Source organism: Grampus griseus, assembly GCF_964374135.1.
Source record: "Grampus griseus genome assembly, chromosome: 1".
NCBI lineage: Eukaryota > Metazoa > Chordata > Mammalia > Artiodactyla > Delphinidae > Grampus > Grampus griseus.
In genome coordinates, this window is record NC_139017.1 from 71,346,785 (window position 1) to 71,374,198 (window position 27,414).

Consider the following 27,414-nt stretch of genomic DNA (forward strand, 5'->3'; position numbering starts at 1 on the left):
GGACAATGGGACTAGGCCATGGGTTTTGTAGCCCCAAGGGTCTCTGTTTCCTGAAACATTGTTCCCCTTAACGTTTCTTATGAAAGACCTCCAAATATCCTTCTACCTGCGCTGCATAGATTTCCCCTTCTTCTCATTGGCTGGGGAAGGCTAAGAAGTTTCCCGGTAGCTCCATGGGATGAAGAAGAAATCAGGGAAAGAAAAGGAGTATATAGACCCCAGAGTGTCTGTTAAATAAGAGAGTGGAGGTTGACTGCTGTTGTCAGTGTCAGAAAAGTGAGCAGGCAGATTCGCTGCTGCACAATCTTAGGGACAGACGGTGACCAAGGACCATGGACCAGCTTTGGATAGCTGAGATAATCGACCAATGGGGAGTGGCCCTAAGGAGAGCTGGGCACGGGCTGTAGCGCCCCAAGGGGAGAGGGCAGGGGCTGAAGGCATATTGTTCAGGAATCGAGGTGGAGGCTGGGAGATTTACATAGTATCTATGTAAATAAGCATGCAAAATCAGCACCTGTTTATTTGGCTCCTACAGCTGAAGCCTGATTAGAGTGGGTTAGCCCTCTAAGACAGTGTGGGTGTGTGAGCGAGTAATGGGCCCTTTAAGATATCAAGCTCTGATTTGTGGTCCTGAAAATCTCTAGCTGACACATCCTCCTGGCTCTGGGTTTGGGATTAGCTCATGGGATGGGGCTGATGAAATCCCAGGAAATTCAGTCCTTATTGGCGTTAGGCCCAGAGGCCCTTTCCAAACAGCAGGGAGGGTCGTACACAGGACTCTTGTTTTGTGAGGGGAAAATGTGCCCTTGGAGAGCCCCCCTCCCTGTATCATTTCCGTTGGGAAGCAGCATGAAAGAGGAGATTGGGCCTGGATTAGGTAGGAAGGGGGAGTCTGTATTTATCTGGGAGGAGCCTGGAGTTTTCCTCATAAATAGAAGGGCCTGGGAAACTGTAGTGACCATATCTAGGAAATTCGAGGAGGTAGGGGAGTGGGGGCCTCTTTCTCCTGAGTCCTTCCTCTCTCTTCCTCACCCTTCTCTGTCTTTCCCCCGTATCTCCCCATTCTCTCTCCCCTGGTCATGGCACTTCATCCACCGTACCTCTGGGAGTATCTTCTTGTTCTTTTCCAGCTCCAGCTCCATCTCTTCACCTCTTCTTTTTCTCTCTGCAGCTGTAGCCAACTGGAAGGGGGCTCAGGCACCTGGGCAGGCTCCTCCCTGAGACGGACCCTCAGCTTCATCTTGGGCATGACCGGAAAGGCCAAGGTAGGAGTTGGGGAAGCAGGAGGCCCGGGACCCACTGCCCTCCCCAGTTCCCTTCCCCTCCCCCTCACCATCTGCTCCCCTCCCCAGCTTCCGCTGGTAGGCAGAGACTCAGGGCAATGGTTCAAGTTTTAAGGGAACATGGTATATCTCCCAGTCTCCCTCCTTCTGTCCCAGTAAATCACCTTTCCTCTGCTTTCCCTATGTCTCCAGCTTAGCAGCCAGCTGTGGACAGCTGGAAGGGGAGATGGGCCAGGAGCCTCAGAAGCTGGGGAGTGGCCTAGCCCTCCCTCTCTGGAGGCCCCACATAGCTGAGAGGTGGGCAGCCGAAATCTTAACCATCGGGCATAATAATCATAATAATTACAGCAGTACTTTTTACTTCCTCAGAGAGTATTCGGGTTTGCAAAGTGCTTTTACACTCATAATTTTATGGGTGGATACGGCAGCTGAAGGAGTTGAAATGAGACCGTAGGCAGAGTGGAAGCCAGGAAAGTGTATGATTGTGGAAGCGCATACACACCGTACCAGTGGGGCCACGTGCAGTTCCGACCCCAGGAAGGTGAAGGCACGTTGCTCTCTTCCTTATTACCAACACCCCGGCTCTGGTGAAACTAGGAGCTCTGCCTGCTGCTTGAATTCATTTCCACTCTCTTCATTTACTGGCAGAATGAGCCACTCCCCCCTTTTCCTCTCCTGGCTTCCCCAAGTATGCATGTACTTTCCCACCGGGGCGGCTCCTGAACATTGAGAGAAACCCCAGACAAGACATCATCAGATTCACCTCGAAGCACCACGGGATCCTCACCCAGTAAGGTTGCCTGGGCTCCTCCTGGCCCCGCCGGCAATGCCAGCGCTCTCTTCTCTGCCAGCCTTTCAGCCAGGATTCTCCTTCCTCTGGGTGGGCAGGGAGGGCAGAAACAAAACCAGGTTCTCAGCTCCTTCTCATTGCAGGCCGCAGGCAGGGAGCTGAAGCGTGAGATCAGGCAGTCTGAGAGCAGGGCGAGGTGGGCACAGTGAGGCTTCTTTTCTGCCGTGGGGGGGAGCAGAGCTCTCTACAAAGAGAACAAAGCCAACACCCAGACCTTGGGTCTGAGTCCCTCTCCCCACAGCCTCTCTGTTCAGGGTAGGAGAGTCTGACAGCAGAATCACCCTCTTTTCCTGCAGTGGGAATGGTAGAGGAAGTCGGTGCTGTCTAGGGGCCATCCAGATCCCAGTTGGTCTGCATTTGCCCGCCCTTGGCCTGGCAGTTTGGTGAGGGGATGAAGGAGAAAGTGGGCAGAGACTGAAGCCCAGACAGCCAGCAGGAAAGAGCTAAGCATCGTCAGGACATTGTCCCAGTCGACTGCCTTTCCTTGCTAGGACTCTCGTTCTGTCTTCCTGTTTCCCTCTCTGTCATCTCCTGGTCCATCTTGCTTCCACCCTCATGAATGTGTGTGCTTGCATCACTAAATCTCTTCTTCCCCCTCCTCCCAGCTCAGGATAGGGGCCATAAGCAGGTAAACACCAGGGGTGGGGGTGAAGCGAAGCTCAGTCAAGCAGTGAGAGAAGGAAGTAGCTTATTCCTTCCTATTTGACTAGCATTGTAGAGTTGACAAAACACTTTTCCAGAGGTCATCTCATTTAATTCTTATAACACTCTGGCAAAGATAAATATTTTAATCTCTGTGTTTTGTTTTGTTTTTAAAGCTCTTACTTACATTTGTTATTATTTTTAAAATTAATTAACTTATTTATTTTTGGCTGCGTTGGGTCTTCTCGGCCGTGCGCGGCTTTCTCTAGTCGTGGCGAGTGGGGGCTACTCTTCGTTGAGGTGTGCAGGCTTCTCATTGCAGTGGCTTCTCTTGTTGCAGAGCATGGCCTCTAGGTGTGTGGGCTTCAGTAGCTGTGGCTCGCAGGCTTCAGAGCACAGGCTCAGTAGTTGTAGCGCACGGGCTTAGTTGTTCCGCGGTATGTGGGATCTTCCCGGACCAGGGCTCGAACCCGTGTCCCCTGCATTGGCAGGCAGATCTTAACCACTGCACCACCAGGGAAGCCCCTTAATCTCTGTTTCATAGACAAGATAACTTAGAGCCTAGGTTACTCTCCCAAGATCCCACAGTTAGCAAAAGGTGGAGCTGTATTACAAACCTAGAGCTTTGACTATACGCTGTTGTCTCTGCTTCTGTCAGTAAACCTACGTAATAGTTTATCCCCTCTCTTCGCTTCTTCCACCATTTCTGATGGATGGCCATTGGAGTCAATAATGCCTTAATCATCCCCTCCCAGAATACACAAGGTCCAAAGTAATAAGAAGAAAAGTAAACCTCCTCCTGGGAACTGTAGGACTTGGGCCCAGGTATCCCTGTGGCTTTCTCTGCTCACCTACTGGCCAAGACCCTGACAACCAGGTTCTTCCCTGGGATGGCCTCCCTACCCGTGAAATGTGGGGGACATATCTGTTAAGTTAAATGAGCTAAAGAAAGTGGTGGCTACTTTTAGATTCTGGCAGAAATCAGGGTTGGCTTTTGTTTTTGTGTATCTAAAAAAATAATTTCTGAAAATCTGGGCAGCATCACTGGATAGGAGGAGCAGGGATTGGGATAAAAACGGTTTGGAAGAAGGGGCAGGGGATGCCAAGGAGAAAGGAAAAGGGTTCACTGTTCCAGAGGATACAGAAAATGGAAATTAAGTCAAGCTGCAGGCCTAGCTCACTAAAAGCACATGTGTTCTTAAAGGTAGACCGGTTTCCTTTACCCACCCCGCAAGTCCCCTTCCTTACTACTCATCTCTTAAGAGGAAGGAGAGGGCATAGGGTGAGAGGCAGGGTAACAAAGAGCAGATGGGTGAAAAGTATATTGAAGATTGGGGTAGGAGACAGAAGAGGGTTGGAAGATTAAGTCCTCTCCTTTCATAGAGACCATCTACGTTGAGTTTGGGGATTGAGATCCTTCACATAACTCTGGGATTCAGGCCCTGGGTTTATTGGGTATCCAGACTGGAGTTTGGCCCTTTAAGATTCCATCCTTAGCTTGAAACACCCTCCCACCCCAGGCCTGGGAGAAAAGCCGAGGTCTCAGCCTACCCCTTGTCTCAGGGCCCCTAGTGGGTGGAGCCGTGAGGCCAGGATTCTGGCTTCTGGCAGTCTGTTTTTAAATTTAGTACATTCCTCAGCCCTGGCTGCCCACTGGGGGGAGGTAAGTCTGGGGTTCTGGGCCCAGGAGCCTCAAGACTGCTGGTTTGGGGGAGTTCCTAGGGCCTTCCTGTAGGTCTCCCCTGCAGGTACAAGCCTGGAGGAGTCAGCCTCCCTCATGGCCCAGGGAAAGTCCTCTCTGCTTTCTAATTTCCATCCAGCCTAGAACTGGGCATGGTTATTTTCTCTCCTTTTTTTCTGGTCTTTGCTATATAAGGATCCTAAATAGGGGAATGGGTGAAGAAGGAGGTGAAGGAGTTGCTAGGCAGGAGGGGAAGCCAGAGGAACAGTGTGGTGGTGAGGAGCCCAACTAGCTCAGCCCAGTGGTCAGGCAGTGGAGCCCAAAATAGTGGCAGAGGCTAAAATTGGCACCTACAAGAGTGCTGAGCTGGGCTTGAAACCTGCAGCCAGGCCCTGCTGCTGAACCCGGGCAGGGAGCCACTGGGTCTAGGTTGGGCCTCCTCTCCCTCCCTCCTTCCTCCACACCTTTGGGGACCAGAAATCAGGCGGGACCCTGCAAACATAAGATGCTCTGTCCCAGGACTCTCTGTACTTCTGTTTCTCCCAGAGACATGGGAGACCCTGAGAGGCAGAAATGAACTTCAATGTGAGTGATTATAATTAGAGTGGAGGAGGAATTTTCCCCAAAAGGTGGAAGTTGCCTCAGACTGGGGCAGAGTGTCCAGAAAGAATGTCCTACTGCACCCCTCCTTCTTGTGGAGAGACTGGCCATACTCCAACTGTCCCTGACTGGGGAAGGCTGGTTGCTGGTCTTTTGGTTCTAGCCTAACTTGCAACAGAGGGAACTGGGGTTAGACACAAGGAAGGACTTCCTCAGCTTCTTAGTCTTCTGTAACAGTGGCGAATTCCTCCCCTCTACCAGCCCAGTAGTCAGTGGAGGCAGAGGTAGGAGGGAAGAGGATGGGCCGAGGGCGGTCTTGTAAGGCCCCAGAGAGTTGGGGGCTTGTGGAAGAATGCTCTCCTCTCAGATTCTTCAACCTCCAGGAGTGAATCTTCCCTTTCAGGCCCTCTCAAGATCCACCCTTTAGTTCCCCTTTGATTTCTCCGCCCTCTCCCCACGCCTGCCCCCAGTCGTAAAAGGGGTCGGTGGCTCTGGCCTGCTTTGATGGGCCCAGAAGGCCAGGAAGGAACTGGCCCCGGGTTCCCTGGAGAGCTGGGGGCGGCTGGAATCCTCCGGCCCGCGAGTGTTTCTAGACTGATGGACTGCGGAGGAGGAGGAGGAGGAGGGGAAAGGGAAGACCAGGGGTGGGGTGAGGGCTGCGAGGCGGGCCAGGGTGGGTTTTAGGAAAACCGAAGCCAGGAGGCGGGAGTCTGGGGTTAGAGGCGCCCGGCGCTGGAGGGCAACGGGCAGAGGGGCCCTGCGAGCTAGTCCACGGCCCCTTGTACTTGTGCGAGCCGCCCCTCCACGGACCGAAGCGTCCCGTCCGGCGCTCGGCACCCGCCCTCCCTCCGCCCCGCCTCCCCCCTTCCTGAGCTCGGGCGGGGGTGGAGACTCGGGTTTGAGGAACTGGCGCTGGGTGCCGGGCGAGGGGAGTCAGACTTCCTGTCCCCAAGACCGACGCGTGCGGGTCGGACCCCTCCCCCGCCCTCCCCCCGAAAAAGCCGGACGCCAGGGTCCGCGCCGCGTCCTCCTGGGCTCCCCCCGCCCCCATCGGATTATGTCTCGGATCGAATCCCTCACACGGGCGCGGATCGACCGGAGCAAAGAGCTGGCCAGCAAGGTGGGCTCTGAAACCCCTGTCCCTCTCGCCCGCTGTCCTCAGGGCGCCCTTCGATCCCCGGCACCCGCAGCGCCCCCGGGTCTGCCCGCCTGCTTTCTGGGCGCCAAAATCGGGCGGAGCGTCGGCCGGGAACGCGGCGGGACGGGGTGGGTGGGGACTGTGAGTGAGTGGGGAGGGGGCTGGGGGAGCAGTAGACGCGACCCGCGCCTCCAGCTCCGAGCAGATTCTCTGCCGGGATCCCGGGAGCCAGCGGACCTGGGGTTTAGGGGCTTCCGATCTGGCGGGACCGGGTGTTTTGGGCCGCGTGAAAGAAAGTTGCTCCGGTAAGGGACAGAGCGGGAAGAGGGAGGTGTGTGTGTCGAGGCGGGGTGGGGGCGGCGAAAGCTCTCCAGAACCCCCTCCGCCAGGGTTCCACCGGCTTGCTCTCGGTATCCCCCCACTCTGCAGTCGCTGGCTTGGTCGTTCCCTCTTTGTCCCCGCCATCCGGCGGAGGGGTGGGAGGGGGTGGTTTCCCGGCTTCCTCCCACCATCACCACCACCATCACCACCCCTCCGAGACAGCAGTCAGCTCCTCCTCTCCTCGCAGATGGACTTTCCAGCTGTGATTCAGTTCTTCTCTCTGGTGGGCGGGTGACGGGTCAGGACAGCTTAGGGACGGCTTACTTTCCCCCAAGCCATCACCCTCAGGTGAAGGGAGCAGAGGTCTTTGTGTAGCTAGGATCCTTTCTTCCATCCTTGGGGCCCAGAGCACCCCTGTTCCTGAAACACAGAGGGTCCCCCCATCCCTTTTTGCCCCACCAGCTTCCAAGCTCCTTGTCCTTGCAGCCTGAAACAAACTGAAACCTTTAGACTGACCCACTTGGCACTGTGCCCTCATCCCTCCTCCCCACCCCAGCTCTCTTAACTCTTTATCTTGGGACTGTTCACCTACCATTTCAAGAGTCCGGATGTATAATTACCCTAGCCCCCACCCCCATCTTGAGCTCTTGGCCACTCCTTTCCAAGTATCCCTTATTTCTGCCTTTGTACCCAGGCACACTCCCAAAGGCCATGATCTCTCCACACCTCAGCCCCCAGGAAATGATGAAGCTGACTTGTAGGTGAATAAATGAGAGCTGGGAGGAAGGTGGTGCATGCAGACAGCACCTCCCAGCTGCTCAAGGCACCCACACTGTACCCATTATAGGAAAGGCCAAGACCCAGTCCATAGCTGGTTTAATCTCTGGCCTCTCTCCAATCCCAGTGTCCTGCCCTGGCACGCAGCCTATGCTGATCACCAGCCTATGCTGATCACCATCACAGTCTACCGGCATGGGAGCAGTACCCTTTTGGAGTCCTCAGAGATGGTGGAAACCCCTTCCCACACTTCCCTCCTAGCTCCTAGCCTGACTACCCATCTAGAGGCTAAGTTGGGAGAGGTTCCATCCTGGAACTTTTCCTTGGGAGGTTGGGATGAGATTCTGCTAACAGGAAAGCAACTGGGGATTTGGGTAGGGCTTAAGACAAACAGAGGGCCAGAGGAGAGATGGCTGAAGTGCAGTGGAACAGTGGGGTGGCAGACAGGCTCTTCTCAACCCTGCGCCAGGCCAGGCCCCAGCTATGAAAGTCTGTTTATTTTTCAACCGTTTGAGCTGAGACCCTGGAGCAGGGCCAAGGGGGGTGGAGAGGTTTTTTGAAACCACGGAAATTTGGTTCCACCCTAAAAGGGAAAGCCATGGGGGCACCGGCGAGGGGCAGACCTGGAGAGGGGCTATAGACAGGGGTTCCGGGAAGGTAGATACTCGGGTCCCTTTTCTGTTATTGGGAGGAGTTGGGGAGCCAGATACCTGGGTCCTCATGCCTTTTTTTTTTTTTTTGGTAGTTGGGGGGGACTGGGAATCTAAAAGCTTGGCTTTTTCTATCCTGGGGCGGCCTTGGTTTTGCGGGGGTTGGGATCTGACTGGGGGTGGGGATGTGAGGGGCTGAGTGGGTAGATCTGAGAGGGCAGAGGGGCCACTGGAGGAGGTTGGTTGTCAGTTTGGGCTGGTCGGAAGGGGAGGGCCACCTCCGGAAAGCTGTGGTTACAGAAGGGGGGAGTTGATTCTTAGCCAACAAACCCTGGATCCCCTCTTCCCCCTCCCCCAAGCACACCAGCTGTCTCCTTTCTTTTTATACTGCGGTGGGAAGTAGAGGGGGGCCGCTGGAAACGAGATAATTTGAGGAAGATGGTCTCCCCTGCTACCTATCTGGGGGGATGGTTCAGAGCTATGTCCTGACCCCCCCCCATTCCTTGCCTTCCTCCCCGGGACGTCCTTGAAGTAGGAGGAATTTAAGTCGAACCTGTCCCTTTCTCCTTCCCACCCTCCTAGAATCTTTCTGTGCAGCTCCCCCTCCTCATGCCTCCTCTCTTTTCACTCCATTTCTATTCTTTCAGGCTATCTCCAGTCCTCCACCCCCTCATTCTCTCTGCTCTACTTCCTACCTCCATAGGCCCCAAACCCCAGAGGTCCCTTTCTCTCTTTCATCCGCTGTTCCTCCCTCCCTCCTCCCCCCAAACCCTAAGTGTCTCCTCTCTCAGAACAAAGGGTCCTTTCCTGCCTAGGAGCGGGCAGGGGCCAGAGGATCAGGGATGGCCCTGGAGGCTAGGGGGGTGTCCCTGGAATCTCAAGGACCCCAGATTTGGAGTGTGGTGGGGAGAGAGGAGAGAGACTGTTTCTTTGTTCTGAGTGTTGGAGAGATGGCTGGCTTTGTGTGCAGGACTAGAACTGGAGCCGGAGAAGAGGGCTGGGGGAGCCCTGGAGGGAGCTGAGAGTGCTGGCAGGTTGCGGGGGAAGTTGAGGAATTGGGGGTCTCCCGGGAGGCTGAGACTTTTGGGGGAATAGGAAAAGATTCTAGGGGCCTTTCTTGGAGGTTAGGGAAAGAGCTGAGGGGAGGGGGAGAAGCAAGGATGGGGGAAGGGAGACAAAAGCTTAAGGAAGTCACTGAGTGACTGCAGGAGGTTGGATGCTGCCTAGAGAAGGACCTGCCAGGGCTGCCCGAGGGATTTAAAGAGGGGTCCCATCTCAGTCCCTCTGGCTTCCCCGGAACCCTGAGCTTGGAGTCGGGGAGGGGACAGATCTGAAGAAATGAATCCCATGCGTGCACATGACCTGTGTGTTGGTGTGCGTGTGTGTCTGTGTCTGTCTGCCTGTCCCCAGATGCTCTGTGTCACTGTTTTGAATTATGGCCACCAAAGTAGGGGGCTCACTGCACTCTGGATGCGGGGAGGTAGTTCCATTCTTAGCTTCAGTCTGTGCTTTGAAGTATCATCTAGGAGCTTGAGGGAGCAGATTGGTCATGGTTCCTGGAGCTGGTCAGAGAAATGGCTGAGAGGAACTGGCTGGACCCTTCTGGGTTTGTTTATGTCTCCTTGGGGGAGGGTGGGGGAGGGGCTGCAGGCAGCAGCTGCCCCCCTCCCAACTCAGCCGGCCTGCCCTGTGCCAGGAGGGCAGGGAGTCCTGGCACAGCTATTGTTCGCTTGCACAAATGCCCGTCTGTTTGCATCACTCCCCCCTCCGTCTCTGCTTGTCTTTCTCTCCTGACCCGACAGGTGTGGTCGGGTGGGGGGTGGGGGTAGGATGGGATCCAGGATCCCTGGGTCTCAGGGTAGCCCGACTTTATTCCCTGTGGTCCTTAGCACCCCTCTTCTGCTTCACCAGTGTGCCCACCCCCATTGTCCGGTGTCTCATCTTCATTCATCAGGCAAGCGTTAAGTGCCTTTGTGTGTTCAGCGATGTCTTTTTGTGTTATGTTTCTGGCTTTGGCGTTAGCGTTTCCGTTTGGCCGCCTTCTCCTTAGCCTCCTGCCTTTATCTCGTCTGTGGAAGCTCATAAAGGAAGCAGAGCCTGGCTGAGACCATCCCAAGCCCTCTTCTCAGTCCCATGGCCAGGAACCCTCTTTCTCCTCTTTTCCCAGCCTTAGAGCCCATCCCTCATGACTCAGTGCCCCTTGCAGCCTATGACTCTGAACCTCTGCTGTTCAGGGCCTAAGTTACAGATGACTGGAAACCCAGTGGAACCCTCCGGGGGCCTTCTGGTCCCTAAACAAAGGGCCTGGACAGAGACTGCGCCACCTTGGGGAAGGGGCTGCTGCCACTTGCAGCTGGAGCAGAGGTCATTCTAAGCACCACGTGACTTCTCCAGAGGTCTTGGTTTGGACATACCCAATGGAGGAACAAGGACAGCTGAGAGCTTAGACTTTGCTTGGAGAGGCTCTTACTCTTCTGGGTCAGCTCCGCCATCCTCTGCTGCCCGCCGGGGAACGGGAAGCCGAAGTCCAGGCTTTGGCATTCCTTGGGCTTCACGTATGTCACTGTTTTCCTCATCTCTCGGCCTGGGAGACAAAATACGGAGAAAGGGGAGACTGCTTCTGTTCTATGAGACTTTGAGCCACCAGCCTCAATGTCCTCTGCCATTCGCCTAGTCTTTCTTTCCCCAAAATGACCAAGATCTGGGATGACAGTGGAAGGAAAGTTTGGGTTGGTCTTCTTCTGACCTTCAGAGGATACCATCCGGTCCTAAGTTCAAAGGAATTAGGAGAAAAGGTCTGGGAGGAGGGAGAAAAGAATAAACAAGAGAGGAGGAGACCAGAATTCCCTGGTGGTCCAGTGGTTAGGACTCTGTACTTCCACTGCAGGGGGCACGGGTTGGATCCCTGGTCAGGAAACTAAGATCCCGCAAGTGTGAGGTGCAGCCGGGGTGGGGGGGGGAAGAGAGAGAGGAGGAGACTGAAAGCTCTGAAGCTCTGATAAGGAATGAAGGGATCCCTAGAGTAGAGGCAAGGGTGCTGCTGGGACCCCTTGTCTTGGTGTCTATCCATCCACCCATCCTTCTTTTCTTCCTTTCTTTCTAAACATGTGTTAAGTGGCTGTTGTATACCAGCCATTGTGCTAGGTGCTTTCCCGTGCTTTATTCATTTATTGTGTAGCAATAGCAAGAAAGACTTTCTGTGAGGGTTTGTGAGAAAGCAAGACTATGGACACTGGACAGTAGAGGACTGAACCAAGCAGGAAGGGCCTCTGAGTGTTGGGGTGGGTGTTGTGGATTGCAGAGTAATGGCCCCTTTTCTTGGTGGACAGATGGGGCCATGAAGGTGAAGAGCTGTCCCGCTGGCGGGTGGGCGGGTAACTGGGATGATCTTAAGAAGATCTGGAAAGAGTAGGACAGAGAACCAAACAAGCCCATTCACTCCATCTCTGGAGCAGGCACCCCTGGTGAGCAGGCCCTGTGTCCTTCTAGCCTCACCAGCCTGAGCCCTGGGGCGGGTGCAGACTGCCTCCAGGACAATAGCGCTAGGCAGTGCCAGGGCCGCCTGCTGCTGGGCAGTGTCCGTGTTGGGATGTGCTGCTGCTGTGGCTGCTGCCCACTGCTGGCCCACCTAGAGAGAGGGTCACTTGGAGAGAGGGTGAGTGTTGGGAGGTGGGGGAGCCTGGGCCCAGAGTAGCTGGGTCGTCTGTGGGATGTTGATGCCAGAGAGGTGAAGGGCCACAAGAGACCCTGTTCTCTGGCTACCCCTAGTTCTCTCCGTCCTTTTCCCCGCCTCTTTCCCAGGTGAGAGCTCCTGGAGGCCTGAGGGCAGAGGGAAGAGGTCAGGGGAGGGGAGGGGGAGTTGTAGCAGCCCTAGGGCAAATCTGCAGGACTGCCCATTTGGGAGTTGACCCTGATTCAGACATGTTGCTCTTTTTATTTTATTTTTTGAAGTATAGTTGATTTACGATATTATATTAGTTTCAGTATTTTTACAGATTATATATACTCCATTAAAGTTATTACAAGGTAACGGTTATAAATCCCCATGCTATATAGTACATCCTTGCTGCTTATCTGTTATTGTTTTGTTTTGTTTTTATCTTTGGTCATGCTGTGTGGCTTGCGGGATCTTAGTTCCCCAACCAGAGATTGAACCCGCACCCTCAGCAATGAAAGCGCGCAGTCCTAACCACTGGACCACCAGGGAATTCCCTGATTATCTATTTTATACATGGTAGTTTGTGTCTCTTAATCCCATACCCCTAATTTGCCCCTCCCCGTGTTGCTGTTTTAATGTGATTTTCATGTTTTTTTGCTTGCATACTTTTAATTCAAACATAATGAGTCCTCAAACTTTTTTATTTGTGTCATAGAGAAGGTTGGGAGAGCAGGAGAGGAGAAGAGAAGGCAGAGTGTAGGGCAGTAAGAAGAGCTATTTGGACTTGGACTTTGAGGTCCTATAAAGGCTGTTATTCAGAGGAGGATTTGATCTCCTAAAGAACTATAATTTGGAGCAGGGCAGATGGAGGTTAGACTAAAGGGAGAATTTTCTAGTGGTCCAGATAGGTAGGTACCAGAATAGAAAAAGGGAGGTTAGAGTTAAAAGTTGGTCAGCTTTCTTGACAAGGTCTAGGAGGAGGAGGGCAGGGAGAGGCCAAGGGCAGTAGAAGAGAAGCAAGGGTGAAAAAGGGGCAGCCAAGGTGGGAGGCCATGGGGGAGAGGAGGGAGGCCAGGGGATGGGAAGGAGACTATGATATAGGAAGAGGAGGAGGAATGGGAGAGGAGGAGAAAAGAAAAATGGGTGATTGGGTGGGAAATGACCTGAAGACCTAGGCTCTGCTCATCATCAGATGAACCTGGAGCTTCTGAGGGTAGGCAGGAGAGAGAAGGATCTTGGGCTACCAGGAAGCCCTGAGACCCTAGGGCGTCATACTCCAGTGCCCTTTGGCCCCTGTGCTGTTGACTCAGCCCGTTCACACTTCCCTTTTCTACCCTTGCACCAGGCCAGTGAGTCTCTTCCCCTCCCCCACCTCTTTATTATTTTTTTTTTTTTTGGTGGTACGCGGGCCTCTCACTGCCGTGGCCTCTCCTGTTGCGGAGCACAGGCTCCAGACGCGCAGGCTCAGCGGCCATGGCTCACGGGCCCAGCCGCTCCGCGGCGTGTGGTATCCTCCTGGACCGGGGCACGAACCCGTGTCCCCTGCATCGGCAGGCGGACGGACTCTCAACCACTGCGCCACCAGGGAAGCCCCCCCTCCCCCACCTCTTAACTGCTAGTGTGGCTTCAGCTGAGAGTCAGGACTAGGCCTCCAAGGTCCAGGCTGAGGATTCTCCTCTGAGTTTTGTTTCACTGCCCCGGGGCCCCAGACAGTGTCCTCTGACTTGGGGCTCATTACCCTCAGCCTCAGCCATCAGGATCTCGCTCTTCGCTTTCTGAGAGGCAGGGAATCCTTGGAGGGAGTGGTCTTCCAGGTCCTCTTCCTGCTGTCAGTCCTCTAAGAGTGGAGGGAAAATCAGGGATCTGAGGTGACCACTGAGGAGGGTCCTGGAATAGGTGGAAAGCATGGTGTCCCATCTTCTTATCTCCTCAGTTTCAGGGAAAGCTCAGGAGCTTGAGAAAGGACAGAAAGAGGTCAGGGAGAATCACTTCACCTGCAGAGGTCAGGGGGAAGCAGGAGAAGAGAAAGCTGATGGGAAATGCCAGCCTCTGAGGTTCTGTGGAAGCGCCCGGAGAGTGTGCCCCATCTCGACGGAGACCAGAGCAGGAGGAAGTGACATTGCCGCTGGAGGATGGAGGGTAGATGCTAGAAAGGACTTCCTAGACTAATTGGGTGAGGAGGAATAAAGGAGATATCCTAGGTTTTGGAGGGTAGCATGAGAGGGATAAAAGTTAGACTGCAGAAGAGACTTCCTGCCGGGAATGAGACCTTGGTGGCCCAGTTTCCTTTCTTAAAGATCCCAGAGAGGACAAGTGATCCGAGACTGAAACCAGGCTTCTCCTGCCTCGAGGTTAGCAGGGGACATGCTGCCTCCCACAGAGAGGCCCCGTGTACCTTGGCTGAGCAGATGTGGAAGAGTCAGAAGTTTGGGGTCCTGACCTCTGGTTGGGGGTGGCAGTGGAGGCATTCTGCCCCCTTCAGCCAATCTAATAAGGGGATCTCCTGCCCCCCACTGTGACTGCCACTGCCACGGAGATAGCGGCTCCAACACTGGTTGTCATGGTTATAAGAGGAGCTAACTCCCATAGATTTGAAAGCGCTGGTGAGCTGGCACCTTCTGCTTCGCCTGCTCTCCCCTCCTCTCTGCGCATCTTCCCCCGGCACAGAGAAGAGAGTACAGCAGCTCGGGGGCGAGCAGAGCTAGGGCTGGGAGGTGGAGTGAGGACGCGGAGGTCTAGAGCCGGGGAGATGAGCGGCAACAGGAGGCAGCCCAGCCGCAGGGGCCAGGTAGGTCAGGGGTGGGCTCGGCCCTCGGGGCTGGCCTGGTCACTCCTGGACAGCTGCCTCTGACACAGCGCGGCAAACTCTGCTTCAGGAAATGGTGTGTTTCAGGCAGGCATTGCTCCCTTGCCTCTGCCCTCGGCCCGTGTCTCTGGACTCCTCAGGCACCCTGGCATCCTCCAGCCTCACTTCCTGTCTCTCTCGCCCCTTCTACAGACCCGGGAAAAAGAGAAAATGAAGGAAGCCAAGGACGCCCGCTATACCAACGGGCACCTCTTCACCACCATCTCCGTTTCGGGCATGACCATGTGCTATGCCTGTAACAAGAGCATCACAGCCAAGGAGGCCCTCATCTGCCCAAGTAAGTTGTTTGGACCCTGAATGTCACTCTTGAGTCAGCGCCCACTGACCCTAATCTTTCTCTCCTTTCTTTTTACCTTGGATCCATAAGGATCACTCTCCTCTGTGAATCCCCACAGGGCCCAAATGCCAGGGCCAGATGCTTGATCCCTTTCTCCCTATCCTCATGTCTAGGGGTAGTGGCAGTCAGAATATGGCCTAAGCAGGACTAGCTGGGGGTATGGGGGAGGGGAGGCTGGAGTGGCTCCCCTTGCAGCTGTCGTCCGCTGGGCATCCCCCAGCTCCCTGAACAGCTGCTGAGGGTCAGGAGAACTGATTGGAAGAGAAGCAGGAATGTTGTGTGTATGCGGGGTAGGGGGGGCAGAAATAGGGGAGCTGGGTGGGAAGCTGCTGGCCTTGCAGCTGTTCTGCCGGTCTTCCTGGGCAGAACTGGGTGTTCAGGACTTCAGGGTCCCCTTGCCCCTTCCCTTTCTATTGACTGGGGGGAGTCTGAAATCTCTAAATCTCTACAGTTTGAAGCAGAGGATTAGGGATTAGGACCCCCCTGTCTCAGATTTCTAGTCTGACTGATACACAGTGAGAAAGAGAATATGGCAGCAATGTGTATGTTGGGGGAATAAGGATTAGATAGAACTCCTGACCTTCACCCACATCTAAGGGTAGCCCTGTATTTAGTAAGTACAAGCAACGAATTCTTCCTTCCCCAAGATGCCTACGTGGAGGGCTCCTGCCCTGTCTGCCCTCCCCACCAACACCCAGATTTATGGCAAAGAGCTGCTTCTGATTAACGCAGGACCGGAGGTGTTGTGGCCTGCAGCGGAACAGAGGGACAAAAGCTTTAGCTTCTAAATCTCTATGGAACCCCAGAAAGAACCAGCGAGGCTTCTCTACTTCCTCACTGTTCAACTTAGAGTTTTGAGGATGAGGAGGGAACCCCAATCTAGATCCCTCTAGAGACCTGACAGAATTCCCAATCTGGAAGCTTGTTGCCAGGGGAACCGGGGAGGCGGGCAGCAAGCGCTATTTTGAGAGCAGGTGGATAGCGGAGGTTCGATCCAGAGACACTGGGTGCTGCGGGTAGGAGAAGGGAGCTCCAGGGGGGGTGGACGCAGCTCCAGCCCCCACTTCTGTCTGCCCCTCTGCCGCACCCTGCTCGCCTTGTATTTGTGGAAGTAAGCACGGTGCTGGGTATTGTCTGAAGGAGTTAGCAGAGTTTCCGGTGTTGTTGGACGAGGGGGGAGGGGAAGCTGGAGACGGCCAAGGGCTGTGAGGGCATGTTGGGGAAAGGGACGGCCAGTAGTCCCAGTGCCTAGGCTTAGCTACTCTTCCTTTCCTCTCCTCTTCTCTCCTACCCCATGGCAGGGTGGGGTGGGTGATGAGGGAGAAGCAGATGGAGTGTGGGAGCTGTGGGTTTACCTTACTTGGGGAAAAAGACTCCCCCGGTCCGGAAGGGAGGCTAGAGTCATAGCAAGCATAGCTGAGCAGTGCAGAAGGCAGGCAGGCGTGGCGGGCAGGGGCAGGGCATGGCCTGTCCCCCGCTCTGCCGCTGGATCCATCAGCCTTAGCACTGCTTAGGCCTAGCCAGAGTTTGTGGGCCTATGTATGGCTCAACAGGAAGTACACAGACACTCCTGAGTTAAACCCCAGCTCTACCACTAGCTGTATGACCTCTGGCAGATGGTTTTAACCTCTCCAGGAGACAGGATCCTCATCTATGAAATGAGGATCATTGAATCTACCTCAAGGGGTGGTTAGGATTAAGCTCAGGGGATGTTCATTTCCCCCTCTCTGCCCCTAGCCCCCACCCCAGCTGCTCCTGTGCCACCTTCTGTTCCGTGGGCGTCCTCTCTGCCATCTGTCATTCTCAACCACCTTTGTGCTTCTTGAGCTCATCTCTGGCAGCCAGTAACCCCTTCTTCCCTCTAGTCCACCTCGCAGGTCATCTCTGAGTCAGGACTGCCTACCCCTCCTGATGGCTTAATTGTGGTCCACACCTATACCCCCTCACTTCATCTCCTGCTTGAAGGAAGGGGGGAGGTGGGAGGAGAGGGACTGGGGTGCGGCGATGGCCGAGGAGTCTGGGAAGGGGGAGAGTCTCAGGCTGTGTGGCCATGGGGAGATGGGTGTCTGCATGTGGGTGTGTCCCCCCCGTACCACCCGGCCCTCCCATCACCCTCTCTACCCCACCCTCCCAGCCTGCAATGTGACTATCCACAACCGCTGTAAAGACACCCTCGCCAACTGTACCAAGGTCAAGCAGAAGGTGAGATGGCAGGGAGGGCAGAGGGCTGGGGGAGAGGGTAGTGAGTGTGCGGTACCCTCATGCCTTTTCCGTTCATTCCTCACCCTGTGTTACTCAGCCCCTCTCCTCACCAAGGGGCAGCCCAGACCCTCCACCCCAGGCCGCAGGCCCTGCAAGAGGGGGTCAGCCTGTTGCTGTAGACACATCCCCTCAGCACTGGGCTCAGCCACCCTGATGCCCTTAGCCATCATGCCAGCTTTCTCCCTAGGGGGCCAGCCACCCAGCTCCTGCCCCGGGCCTATGGGGGTGACCCTAGGGTGACAGCTGTTCTTGGTGTCTCTCTCTTGCTCTCTGTCTCACAGCAACAGAAAGCTGCCCTGCTGAAGAACAACACTGCCTTGCAGTCTGTTTCACTTCGCAGTAAGAGTGAGTAGTGAGGATGCTGGAGCCCCCATAGGACCCTGGACCCCAGACCTCTCAGCCCATGAGCTGTGCTGCCCCCCTGAGGTCGTTCCCTGGCACAGCGCCTTCCTCTTTTCAATTGGATGCTGATGGTGGGATCCTAAGGGAGATCCGGACTCTTGGGCTTAGGGGCGGGACAGGAGAATTCAAATGGGGACGAAGGCTTGGGATGGCTGGTCATCTGAGCCTGGTCACACCTTATATTATTATTATTAGTTATTTACACCGCACTTGGGAATGTTGGCAGAAGTTGTCAAGGGCCAATTCAGACAGATCTGGTGTAACAGAAAGAGCGTGGTGCTTACTAAAAAGACCAGAGTCTGTATATGTATACATATAGCTGATTCACTCTGTTATACGGCAGAAACTAACACAACATTCTAAAGCAATTATACTCCAATAAAGATGTTAAAAAAAAAAAAAAACCAGAGTCCGAATCTCTGCTCAGCCATTAGCTGAGTCACCCCAGACAAGTCTCTTAACCATCCTGAGCTGCAGATTGCTCATAGTCTTGTGGCGGGAAAGAGGTAAGGCAAGAAAAGCTCTTTATAAACATTAAAAGTATTGCACAGGGCTTCCCTGTTGGCACGGTGGTTGAAAGTCCACTTGCTGATGCAGGGGACACGGGTTCATGCCCCAGTCCGGGAAGATCCCACATGCCGCGGAGCGGCTGGGCCCGTGAGTCATGGCCGCTGAGCCCGCGCATCCGGAGCCTGTGCTCCGCAGCGGGAGAGGCCACAACAGTGAGAGGTCCGCGTACCGCAAAAAAAAAAAAAAGTACTGCACAAACATACGGGTAGAATTACTGTTATCATCTTTCTTTGACTAGAACAGGGTTAAAAAAAAAAAAAAAAAAGAACAGGGCTAAAGGTGGGGCTGGAGAGGAGGCCTCGCTTCTAGTGGAGGAGCCTGGGAGGCTTGAATCCTGGGAAGGCACTAGGTTTGACGCTTGCCTACTTGGTATCCCCCCCTCTGACAGCCACCACTCGGGAGCGTCCCAGCTCTGCCATCTACCCCTCCGACAGCTTCCGACAGTCCCTGCTTGGCTCCCGCCGTGGCCGCTCCTCCTTGTCTTTAGCCAAAAGTGTTTCCACCACCAACATTGCTGGGTGAGCCTCTGCTTGGGGAAGGGAGAGCCAAGGCAGGCAGAGTATGGCAATGGAGACGGGGGGATGAGAGGTCTTTCCCATCCCTGAGTTCAGAATTATAGACAGACAGGTAAGGAGAACTTGGGGTGACTGTCTCTGGGATCCCACCTTGGGTCCCCACCCGGGAAGGGAACTCTTGCCGGAGTTGGGTGATGCAGCCAGGCTCCACTCCCCTCAGACACTTCAATGATGAGTCTCCCCTGGGGCTGCGCCGGATCCTCTCCCAGTCCACAGACTCCCTCAACATGCGGAACCGGACCCTGTCAGTGGAATCCCTCATCGACGAAGGTGACTGTGCCCGGACCTCAGGGAGACCAGGGCATGAGGGGCAGGTGGGAGCAGTCCTGGGAACGGCAAGGCGGGAAGGGATCTAGAGAAGGGCCCAGGACCCAGGGAAGAGAATTGGGGTCCGAGTTGTTTCCCCCACTCACTTCCAGGTGCAGAGGTGATCTACAATGAGCTGATGAGTGACTTTGAGATGGATGAGAAGGACTTTGCAGCTGATTCCTGGAGCCTTGCTGTGGATAGCAACTTTTTGCAGCAGCATAAAAAGGAGGTGATGAAGCAGCAGGATGTCATTTATGGTGAGCCAAGAAGACCACCCCAGACTTCTCTTTTGTCACCAGTCCTGTTTTTTTGTGTCCTTCCTCTGCCAGCCCCTACCTCTCAAGACCCTTCCCTCTTATCCTATTGGCCTTCAAGACCCTGCCTGGCATCCCCACAAGTAGCCACTAGGCCCCCACCTGTTGGGCTGTTGACCTCCAAGGCCCTTCTTTATCCCTTCCTTCCAGTCAATTCTTAGTCTTTCCTCTCTGCCTGTTCCAACACTGTACTGGGAACTGTGGGAAACCTAGACATGTAGGGGGCACATGGTTCTTGACCTTAAAACAGCTCATAGCTTAAGATGGCACGGCATAAAGATTAAAAAATGATTAGAAAATGATCTAAGATCGTACTAATGCAGAATGTTAACCTGGAAGGGATCTTGAAAACCTCAAATGAGCCCTGAGGTCCCCAGCCTAGGCCCCACCAATTGTGGCCAAGCCAGGGTAGAGGCCAGGTGTCCCATTGTCCCCACAGAGCTGATCCAGACAGAGCTACACCATGTGCGGACCCTGAAGATCATGACCCGCCTCTTCCGCACGGGGATGCTGGAAGAGCTACAGCTGGAGCCAGGAGTGGTCCAGGGCCTGTTCCCCTGCGTGGACGAACTCAGTGACATCCATACCCGCTTCCTCAGCCAGCTGTTAGAACGCCGACGCCAGGCCCTGTGCCCTGGCAGCCCCCGGAACTTCGTCATCCATCGCTTGGGTGACCTCCTCATCAACCAGGTGAGAAAAGGCAGGACCCATGGGCAGCAGTCATGGGAGGAGGTGTGACTAGAGTGGACATTTCTCATCATTTCATCAAACTCTAGGGGGTGGAGCCAGAGAGGGCTGGAGAGGCAGGAAGCCCGCCTATTTGGTGGGAGGCCCGAGGGTGTTGGGGATGAGATGTGGCTTTGAGGGAAATGCTGACCCAGCCCTGCTCCCCCAACTTCTAGTTCTCAGGTCCCAGCGCAGAGCAGATGCGGAAGACCTACTCGGAGTTCTGTAGCCGCCACACCAAGGCCTTAAAGCTCTATAAGGAGCTATATGCCCGAGACAAACGCTTCCAGCAGTTCATCCGGGTGAGCAGACCTCTCCAGGACCCACACTCAGCCTCCTCTAGTGGCCCAACCCTTGTGGACACATCCGCTTGTGGATCCCATCAGCAGCCCCTCATAGCAGTAGAGCAAGTGCTTTTGCTACTTTGGTCCTCACAATAAACCTGTGACCTTCTCGTCCCCATTTTCCAGACTGGGTCACCTATGCCGACCGGTGTGAGGTAAATGGCCAAGTTAGGGCTGGCACCAGGGCTTAGGCTCCAAGAACGCTCCAGCGTTCTTTCTGTTGCCCTCCCCTCGGGCCCCACGCTGGCCCTGAGCCCTCCTCTGCTCTTGTAGAAGGTGACCCGCTCGGCCGTGCTGAAGCGGCATGGTGTACAGGAGTGCATCCTCCTGGTGACTCAGCGTATCACCAAGTACCCGGTGCTCATCAACCGGATCCTGCAGCATTCCCACGGTGAGAGGAAGAGCCTGGGAGGGAGGAAGGTGGGAGAGGGCTGTCTGGGGTGAGAAATGGCTCGGGATAACCAAGGGGAGGGATAGGGTCAGATGTGCAATGCTGGGCAGCCTCTGAAGGTGGGAATCGAGATTGGTGGGAATTGGGGCTGGTTTGAAGATTGGCTGAGCCATCCCTCCCTCATGCTGACCCCCGGTCAGGGATCGAGGAGGAGCGCCAGGACCTGACGACGGCACTGGGGCTGGTGAAGGAGCTGCTGTCCAACGTAGACCAGGATGTGCACGAGCTGGAGAAAGGGGCCCGCCTGCAGGAGATCTACAACCGTATGGACCCTCGGGCCCAGGCCCCGGTGCCTGGCAAGGGCCCTTTTGGCCGAGAGGAGCTTCTGCGGCGCAAGCTCATCCACGATGGCTGCCTGCTCTGGAAGACAGCTACTGGGCGCTTCAAAGGTCAGTGGTCAGCTTGGCAGGCCAGGCAAGAGTCCGCGGTCAGATATAAAGCAGGAGAAGCATCCCAGCCCTTAGGACCTCTTTTAATGCAGCCCTCTACCCAGGGTGAGACCCAGTGGGAGGAAAATATGTGGTCTCTGTTGCGACAAAAGTCTGAATTCTGGATTTCACGGGCGATACAAGGACTTCCTTGTCAGTATTTATTCATTTCTTTGGTTCTCACATGCCCAGAAAGCTACTGGTTTTGATGAAGAAAACAGAGCAATTCCAGGATCAGAGGACAAGATCAGGGTAGTTGGTTCTTCCAGCTGGAATCCCAGCCACCAGGGCTGGGGAATGGGCAGGAGCTTTGGGAACACAGCTAGGGAAGGCCCACGGGAGGGGGTGGAGCCCTTCGGGAGGGGGTGGAGCCCAGCGAAGGGCGGGCTGAGTGGAGAAGAGAAAAGGGGGTGGGGCATGTTGGGCTGGGGCACTCTTTCCCAGGCTCTCTTCCCAGACTGCACTGGCCAATGCTTTCCTACCTAAATCAAGACAAGAGAGTTGCAGACGTTCGCTATGGGGGTGAGGAATGAGGGGCAGGAGTATACTGTGCTACCTGAGGCCAGAGCCTGCCTGCACTTCTGTCCTGTGTCATGAAATCCCCACTTCATAAGCTTGAGTATTGCAGGCTTCACCAGCCACTTTCCTTCATCCCTTTCTCTCCTTCCCATCCCTCCCACGCCGAAGCTAAGAATATAAAGCATGGGGGGGTTAAAAATAGCAAGGGTGGAGAGCTTTATTTCTGAAAGCCCTCCCCTTCTCTGTGCCCACAACTTAGAAAGATCTCCAAGGGCAAAGGGTAAGTGTGTGTCTTCTCGACTGTGACATCCAACTTTCTTGGGCTTGACCTTTATTTCCCCTTAAGTCTTAAAGCATAGGACCTCTTAGGATCTGAGAGCCTGGAAGGTGGGGCAGAGAAGGAAAATGAAAGCAGGGCCTGCTGGGGTTGAAGGAGATTGGGATTGTTCAGTGGTGGGAGAGATGGCTAAGGAACCCAACTGTTCTCCTCCCTGTGGAGCACAAAATGAGAAGTGGCAATATGCTGGGGTGGGGGGCAGCTTAGACCAAATATCCAAAAAGGTCTTATGTTAGTTTTTCAACATGGAACTGAAAGGCTCTGGGAATCCTTTTACCCTCACAAAAATTCTGGACCCTTTCACACAGAAGAATACACATGTGATATATTAATATGTAAAGTTGCTTATGCAACTTCAGAGGATTTGCAGAGCCTCTGAAGCCCAACAGTAGACATCCTAGGGGGTCTGTAGACCCTAGGTTAAGAAACCCGCATTCATCGGATAAAGAGGGTTTTCTCCAAAGGCATTGGGTGATCGCTTATGGGCACCTCTAGCCCAAGAAGCTGATTTATCTGATGGCACATGCATTTACCCCCCATTTCTGAGCTATAAGAATGGGAGAGGTGGGAGGTCTGCAAAAGTGGAGAAAGCAACCAGAGGGAGAGAGGTCAGGAAGAGGGGAAACAGGAGCTCTAACCTAATGGGGTAGACCTGGTCCTTGAGAAAGAGAAACAGCTGCTCAGACACTCTATAATGCTGACTGTCCTGCCTTTATCCTCCTGCCAGATGTGCTCATGCTGCTGATGACAGATGTGCTGGTATTTCTCCAGGAGAAGGACCAGAAGTACATCTTTCCTGCCCTGGTGAGACCTTCTACCTTCTTCTTCCTCAGCACAGACAAGTGTTGAGGCCCTTCTTGCTTTCTTACCCCAGCCTGGAGGAACCCTGGAATCCTCCAGGGTCAAACAGCTGTTATTGTAGCCATTACTATAATATAATAAGGAGAAATAAGAACAGCCAAGACAAATTGTTACTGTATGCAGGCACTTTTACACCTGTCAGGAAGGCCCTTTATTATCCTCTTTTTGTAGATGAGGAAAGTAAAGCTTAAAGTTAATTAAATTGTCAAGGGTCACAGGCGTTTCTAAGTCCTGTCTGGCTGGCAGCCTGGGTTCTTAACTTGTATTCTCAGCTGACTCTTCAGTCCTTTGGGTATTCCAGAAGGACTGAAGACTCAAATATCCAGGGGTCAGGATTCCCAGCTTTAATCCTTCCTTTCCCCTGACTGGCAGGACAAGCCCTCGGTGGTGTCACTGCAGAATCTAATCGTGCGGGACATCGCCAACCAGGAGAAAGGGATGTTTCTGATCAGCGCGGCACCCCCTGAGATGTATGAGGTCCACACGGCATCCCGGGATGACCGGAGCACCTGGATCCGCGTCATTCAGCAGAGCGTGCGAGTGTGAGTGTGTGTATGGCCTCACAGTACCTGCAGTTTCAGGCCCCAGGCCACAGCACTCCCAGGGAATGGAACCCAGGGTTCAGAGGTAGAGGCAGAGGCCAGGGGAGAGACAAGATGGTCCAAGGCAGGAAATGTCATCTATGTTCTACTGTCCTGTAAAGTCGCACTTTATATGATGACGACCGCAACCACCTTCCAAATGCAGCAAGAGCTGACAAGCCAAAGGAATACTTTAAGCTGTCACATTCTGGCATACCTGCCAGCCAGCAGTACAATTTCACCTCCATTAACATCTTAGTCTGTAGGCAGTGGGCCATTATTTGGATTGTACTGTCTTTTACCTTTATTTTCTAGAAATAAATGAAAAAGAGGGTAATGAAAGCATTGATACTAGTGGTAAGAGGAGCAAAATTCAAACTCCATACAACAGAGGCAAGAAGGAAATCATTTCATGTGCTAAAGCAGCAGATCTTTGGCTTCTGTTGGACACACATTAGATTTGAGGCAGTCAACTGTGTGTCTGTTGCGATGAAAAAAGTAAAGTGCATATTAAATGTTGAAAATGGATTCTCAAAGATTATGCCTGAAGAATAAATTCAGTTAAGATGTTTATGATTTTTTTTTTTAGTAATTTAATATTTTATTTATTTATTTATTTTTGGCTGGTTTGGGTCTTTGTTGCTGCGTGCAGGCTTTCTCTAGTTGCAGCGAGCAGGGGCTGCTCTTCGTTGCGGTGCACAGGCTTCTCATCGCAGTGGCTTCTCTTGTTGCGGAGCTCAGGCTCTAGGCACGCGGGCTTCAGTAGTTGCAGTGCACGGGCTCAGTAGTTGTGGCTCGCGGGCTCTAGAGCGCAGGCTCAGTAGTTGTGACGCACGGATTTAGTTGCTCTGCGGCATGTGGGATCTTCCCGGACCAGGCCTCAAACCCATGTCCCCTGCATTGGCAGGCGAATTCTTAACCACTGTGCCACTAGGGAAGTCCTATGAGTTTTTTTTTAGCTTTTAGAGAATGGATTCTTCTCTACTTTATATTATGTAAACCTTTTTTTTTTTTTTTACTTCTGCAGTTAAGACTTTGAACAAATTTTTCAGAAATGTGTGCAAAGTATGAAATTACCAATTCTAGGAAAACAAGGCAAAGTACCTGTCCCATTGGCCATAGATCTATAGTGCCCTTTTTATTAATAATACTAGTATTTGTAGTTGCAAAAATAATATTATTCATTATAATTGATTTATTGAGCTTCTGCCGTGTTCAAAGCAGTGGTACATTATTTCCTTTAATCCTCACGGAAAACCTGTGAGGAAGATATTATCCCCATTTCTCACATGAGGAAATAAAGAGGTTACCACCTGGTAAATTGTGGAGCCAGGATTTGAGCCCAGGGTGCTTGATGCCAAAAACTGTAGCTGTCCCTCTGCACTATGCTACCTCTCCAGGTGACCTTTGGAGAGGTACAGACCAGTAGATGCAGATGATCAGTGCCAGGAAAAGGAGAGGGTCAAGAGTGGATGAAGCCAGGGCGTGGAGCTGATGAGGCTTACCAGGGAGAAATAGAGCACATTTGGGAAGGAGGGTAGGCAGATTCCTGGTGTGTAACCTGACTTCCTTCCCCAAACCCCACCCAACCTGTTATCTCTCCAGATGCCCATCCAGGGAGGACTTCCCCCTGATTGAGACAGAGGATGAGGCTTACCTGCGGCGTATCAAGAGTAAGTCCACCCACAGGGTTTGTTTAAATAATTTATGACGTATCCACACAGTGGAATACTGTCTAAAAAGTGAGATGGCTCTATGAGGGCTGATGTAGATCCATAACCAAAATATATTGTTAAGCGAAAAGAGCAAGGTTGAAAACACTGTAAAGTATATGCTACCACTGGCGTGAAAATATTGGGGATAGATACAGGTCATACGTATTTTGTATATGTGTGTGCAATATCTCTAGGAAGATAAGATACTATTACTGTGGCTTCCTCTGGGCAGGGAAAGTAGGAATAACAGAGTTAAGATTGTAACTTACTTTTTTACTATAAGGCCTTATATTAGTTGGGGTATGATCTAACTGCTATACAAAAAGATTAACAAAAATCAGTCGGTTACACGAGGTAGGTTATTTCTCTCCACATAACAGTCCAGAAGTGGGAAGTGCAGGGTAGTTGTGCAGTTCTGCCCTCTTCAACGTGAAGATTCCCCATCTCTAGGTCCTCTATGTCTGTGTCTCCATCACTACTCCAGCTCCTGCTATCACATCTGCATCCCAGCTAGCAAGGAGGGGGTAAAGAACAAGGAGAGTTTATACCGATTTTTTTTAAGGGCAGATCTGGAAGACTGTCACATCTGTTGGCCAGAATTTAGTCACGTGGCAATGCCTAGCTGCAAGCCAGGCTGGGAAGTCGAGTGTAACTGGGCAGCCGTGTGCCCAGATGAAACTTGCACACCTTCTCTTATTAAAGGAAGGTGGGGAGAATGGGAACTGGTGGACAGCCTGCAGTCCCTGCCACACATTGTTTTACTTTTGTTTTTAAAACGAAAGTACATGTGTTACTTTTCCCCTAAAAAAGTTATTTTCTTTTTCATATATGCCAAAAAACCAAAATTAAGTCCTGCCACTCTGCCCAGGCCTGGCCCCTGACCCCTGGAGCTGCCCCTACACTACTGGCTCTTCCGGGTGCTCACCTGTTTCTCATCCACAGTGGAGCTGCAGCAGAAAGACCGGGCACTGGTGGAGCTGCTGCAGGAGAAGGTTGGGCTGTTTGCTGAGATGACCCACTTCCAGGTGGAAGAGGATGGCGGCAGCGGGATGCCGCTGCCCACCCTGCCCAGGGGGCTTTTCCGCTCTGAGTCCCTCGAGTCCCCTCGTGGCGAGCGGCTGCTGCAGGATGCCATCCGTGAGGGTGAGGGGGCTCCTAGGGAAGAGTCCAGACTCATCCACTCACCATCACAAAATATGAACCCGTGGCTAGACCTGGACACACACAGACAAGGGGGATGTCAGCCCCATAGGCCATAACTCCCCTGAGTGCCTGTTGTTTGTGGGGGAAGATGGTCCTTGCTGCTGTTTGACACCTCTCATCCTGCACGTACTTGTGCTGCCCCTTGGGACCTTTAATGACCTTTGCCTTGTATGTGGTGGTGGCAGTGAGACCCCACTACATGTGCAGGGGGCATTCCTCTAGATGCCTGCATGTTCCGTGTACTGAGTGAATGGCATCCCCTCCCATCCCCCGCAGGATTCTCTGTTGCTCCTTTCCTCACCTCTTCTTTCCCCGCAGTGGAGGGCCTGAAAGACCTGCTGGTGGGGCCTGGAGTGGAGCTGCTCTTGACACCCCGGGAACCAACCCTGTCCATGGAACCGGACAGCGGTGGTAACACGAGTCCAGGAGTCACTGCCAGTGAGTGCCAGGGCAGGGGACCAAGGTAGCACGTGGGAGGGGTTAAAGAGAATGGGGTGGTACCAGGGACCAAGTAGTATCGGGGTGCTGGCGAAGTGGTTCGGCCCATCCTTTTCCCCTTCTCAACAGATGGTGAGGCCAGAACCTTCAATGGCTCCATTGAGCTCTGCAGAGCTGACTCAGACTCCAGCCAGAAGGTGGGTTTCAGGAGGTGTCAGGACTTGGCTAGAGGGAGGGAAAGGGACAGCTGCCCTATAGATCCTTGACTCAGAGCTATCAGGGACAGGCACCAGGGACTTGTGTGTCTGCTGATTCCCCATCCTTGCCCGTTTCTGCAGGATCGAAATGGAAATCAGCTGAGATCTCCCCAGGAGGTGAGATGGGAATGTGATGATATAGGAGACTGAAGGAGGGGTACTCTCATCTGAGAATTTAGAGCCCAGTTTGGAGTTGGGAGGGGGCGTGTACACCTCAAAGTACCTGCAGTCTTATTGTCCCACGCCCACACTTATTCAACTTCTGGGCAGTTCTCCCATCCTGAAGCTTGGACTCTATTCCTACCCTCTCCTCTGTCCT

The 27,414-nt window shown here is 53.5% G+C and overlaps 1 protein-coding gene across 3 annotated transcripts in view; it reads left to right on the forward strand.

Annotated features, from left to right (window-relative positions):
- The first annotated feature begins 940 nt into the window (after positions 1 to 940).
- ARHGEF2 (Rho/Rac guanine nucleotide exchange factor 2) overlaps positions 941 to 27,414 on the forward strand; it is a 31,176-nt gene continuing 4,702 nt past the window's right edge. Inside the window, exons 1-19 of one of the 3 annotated variants that reach the window (XM_082660433.1) lie at positions 941 to 981; positions 1,172 to 1,265; positions 14,599 to 14,743; positions 16,938 to 17,005; positions 17,347 to 17,410; positions 18,426 to 18,555; positions 18,773 to 18,882; positions 19,032 to 19,178; positions 19,675 to 19,925; positions 20,138 to 20,263; positions 20,579 to 20,696; positions 20,897 to 21,145; positions 22,768 to 22,844; positions 23,274 to 23,443; positions 25,088 to 25,155; positions 26,140 to 26,340; positions 26,719 to 26,838; positions 26,968 to 27,035; positions 27,177 to 27,212. In XM_082660433.1, coding sequence (XP_082516559.1) covers positions 1,248 to 1,265; positions 14,599 to 14,743; positions 16,938 to 17,005; positions 17,347 to 17,410; positions 18,426 to 18,555; positions 18,773 to 18,882; positions 19,032 to 19,178; positions 19,675 to 19,925; positions 20,138 to 20,263; positions 20,579 to 20,696; positions 20,897 to 21,145; positions 22,768 to 22,844; positions 23,274 to 23,443; positions 25,088 to 25,155; positions 26,140 to 26,340; positions 26,719 to 26,838; positions 26,968 to 27,035; positions 27,177 to 27,212 — 2,166 coding nt within the window. In that variant the 5' untranslated portion in view covers positions 941 to 981; positions 1,172 to 1,247. Of the gene's footprint in view, positions 982 to 1,106; positions 1,266 to 6,082; positions 6,177 to 14,598; positions 14,744 to 16,937; positions 17,006 to 17,346; positions 17,411 to 18,425; positions 18,556 to 18,772; positions 18,883 to 19,031; positions 19,179 to 19,674; positions 19,926 to 20,137; positions 20,264 to 20,578; positions 20,697 to 20,896; positions 21,146 to 22,767; positions 22,845 to 23,273; positions 23,444 to 25,087; positions 25,156 to 26,139; positions 26,341 to 26,718; positions 26,839 to 26,967; positions 27,036 to 27,176; positions 27,213 to 27,414 lie in introns of those variants that run through there. The other 2 variants (XM_082660434.1, XM_082660432.1) reach the window with 2 other exon arrangements.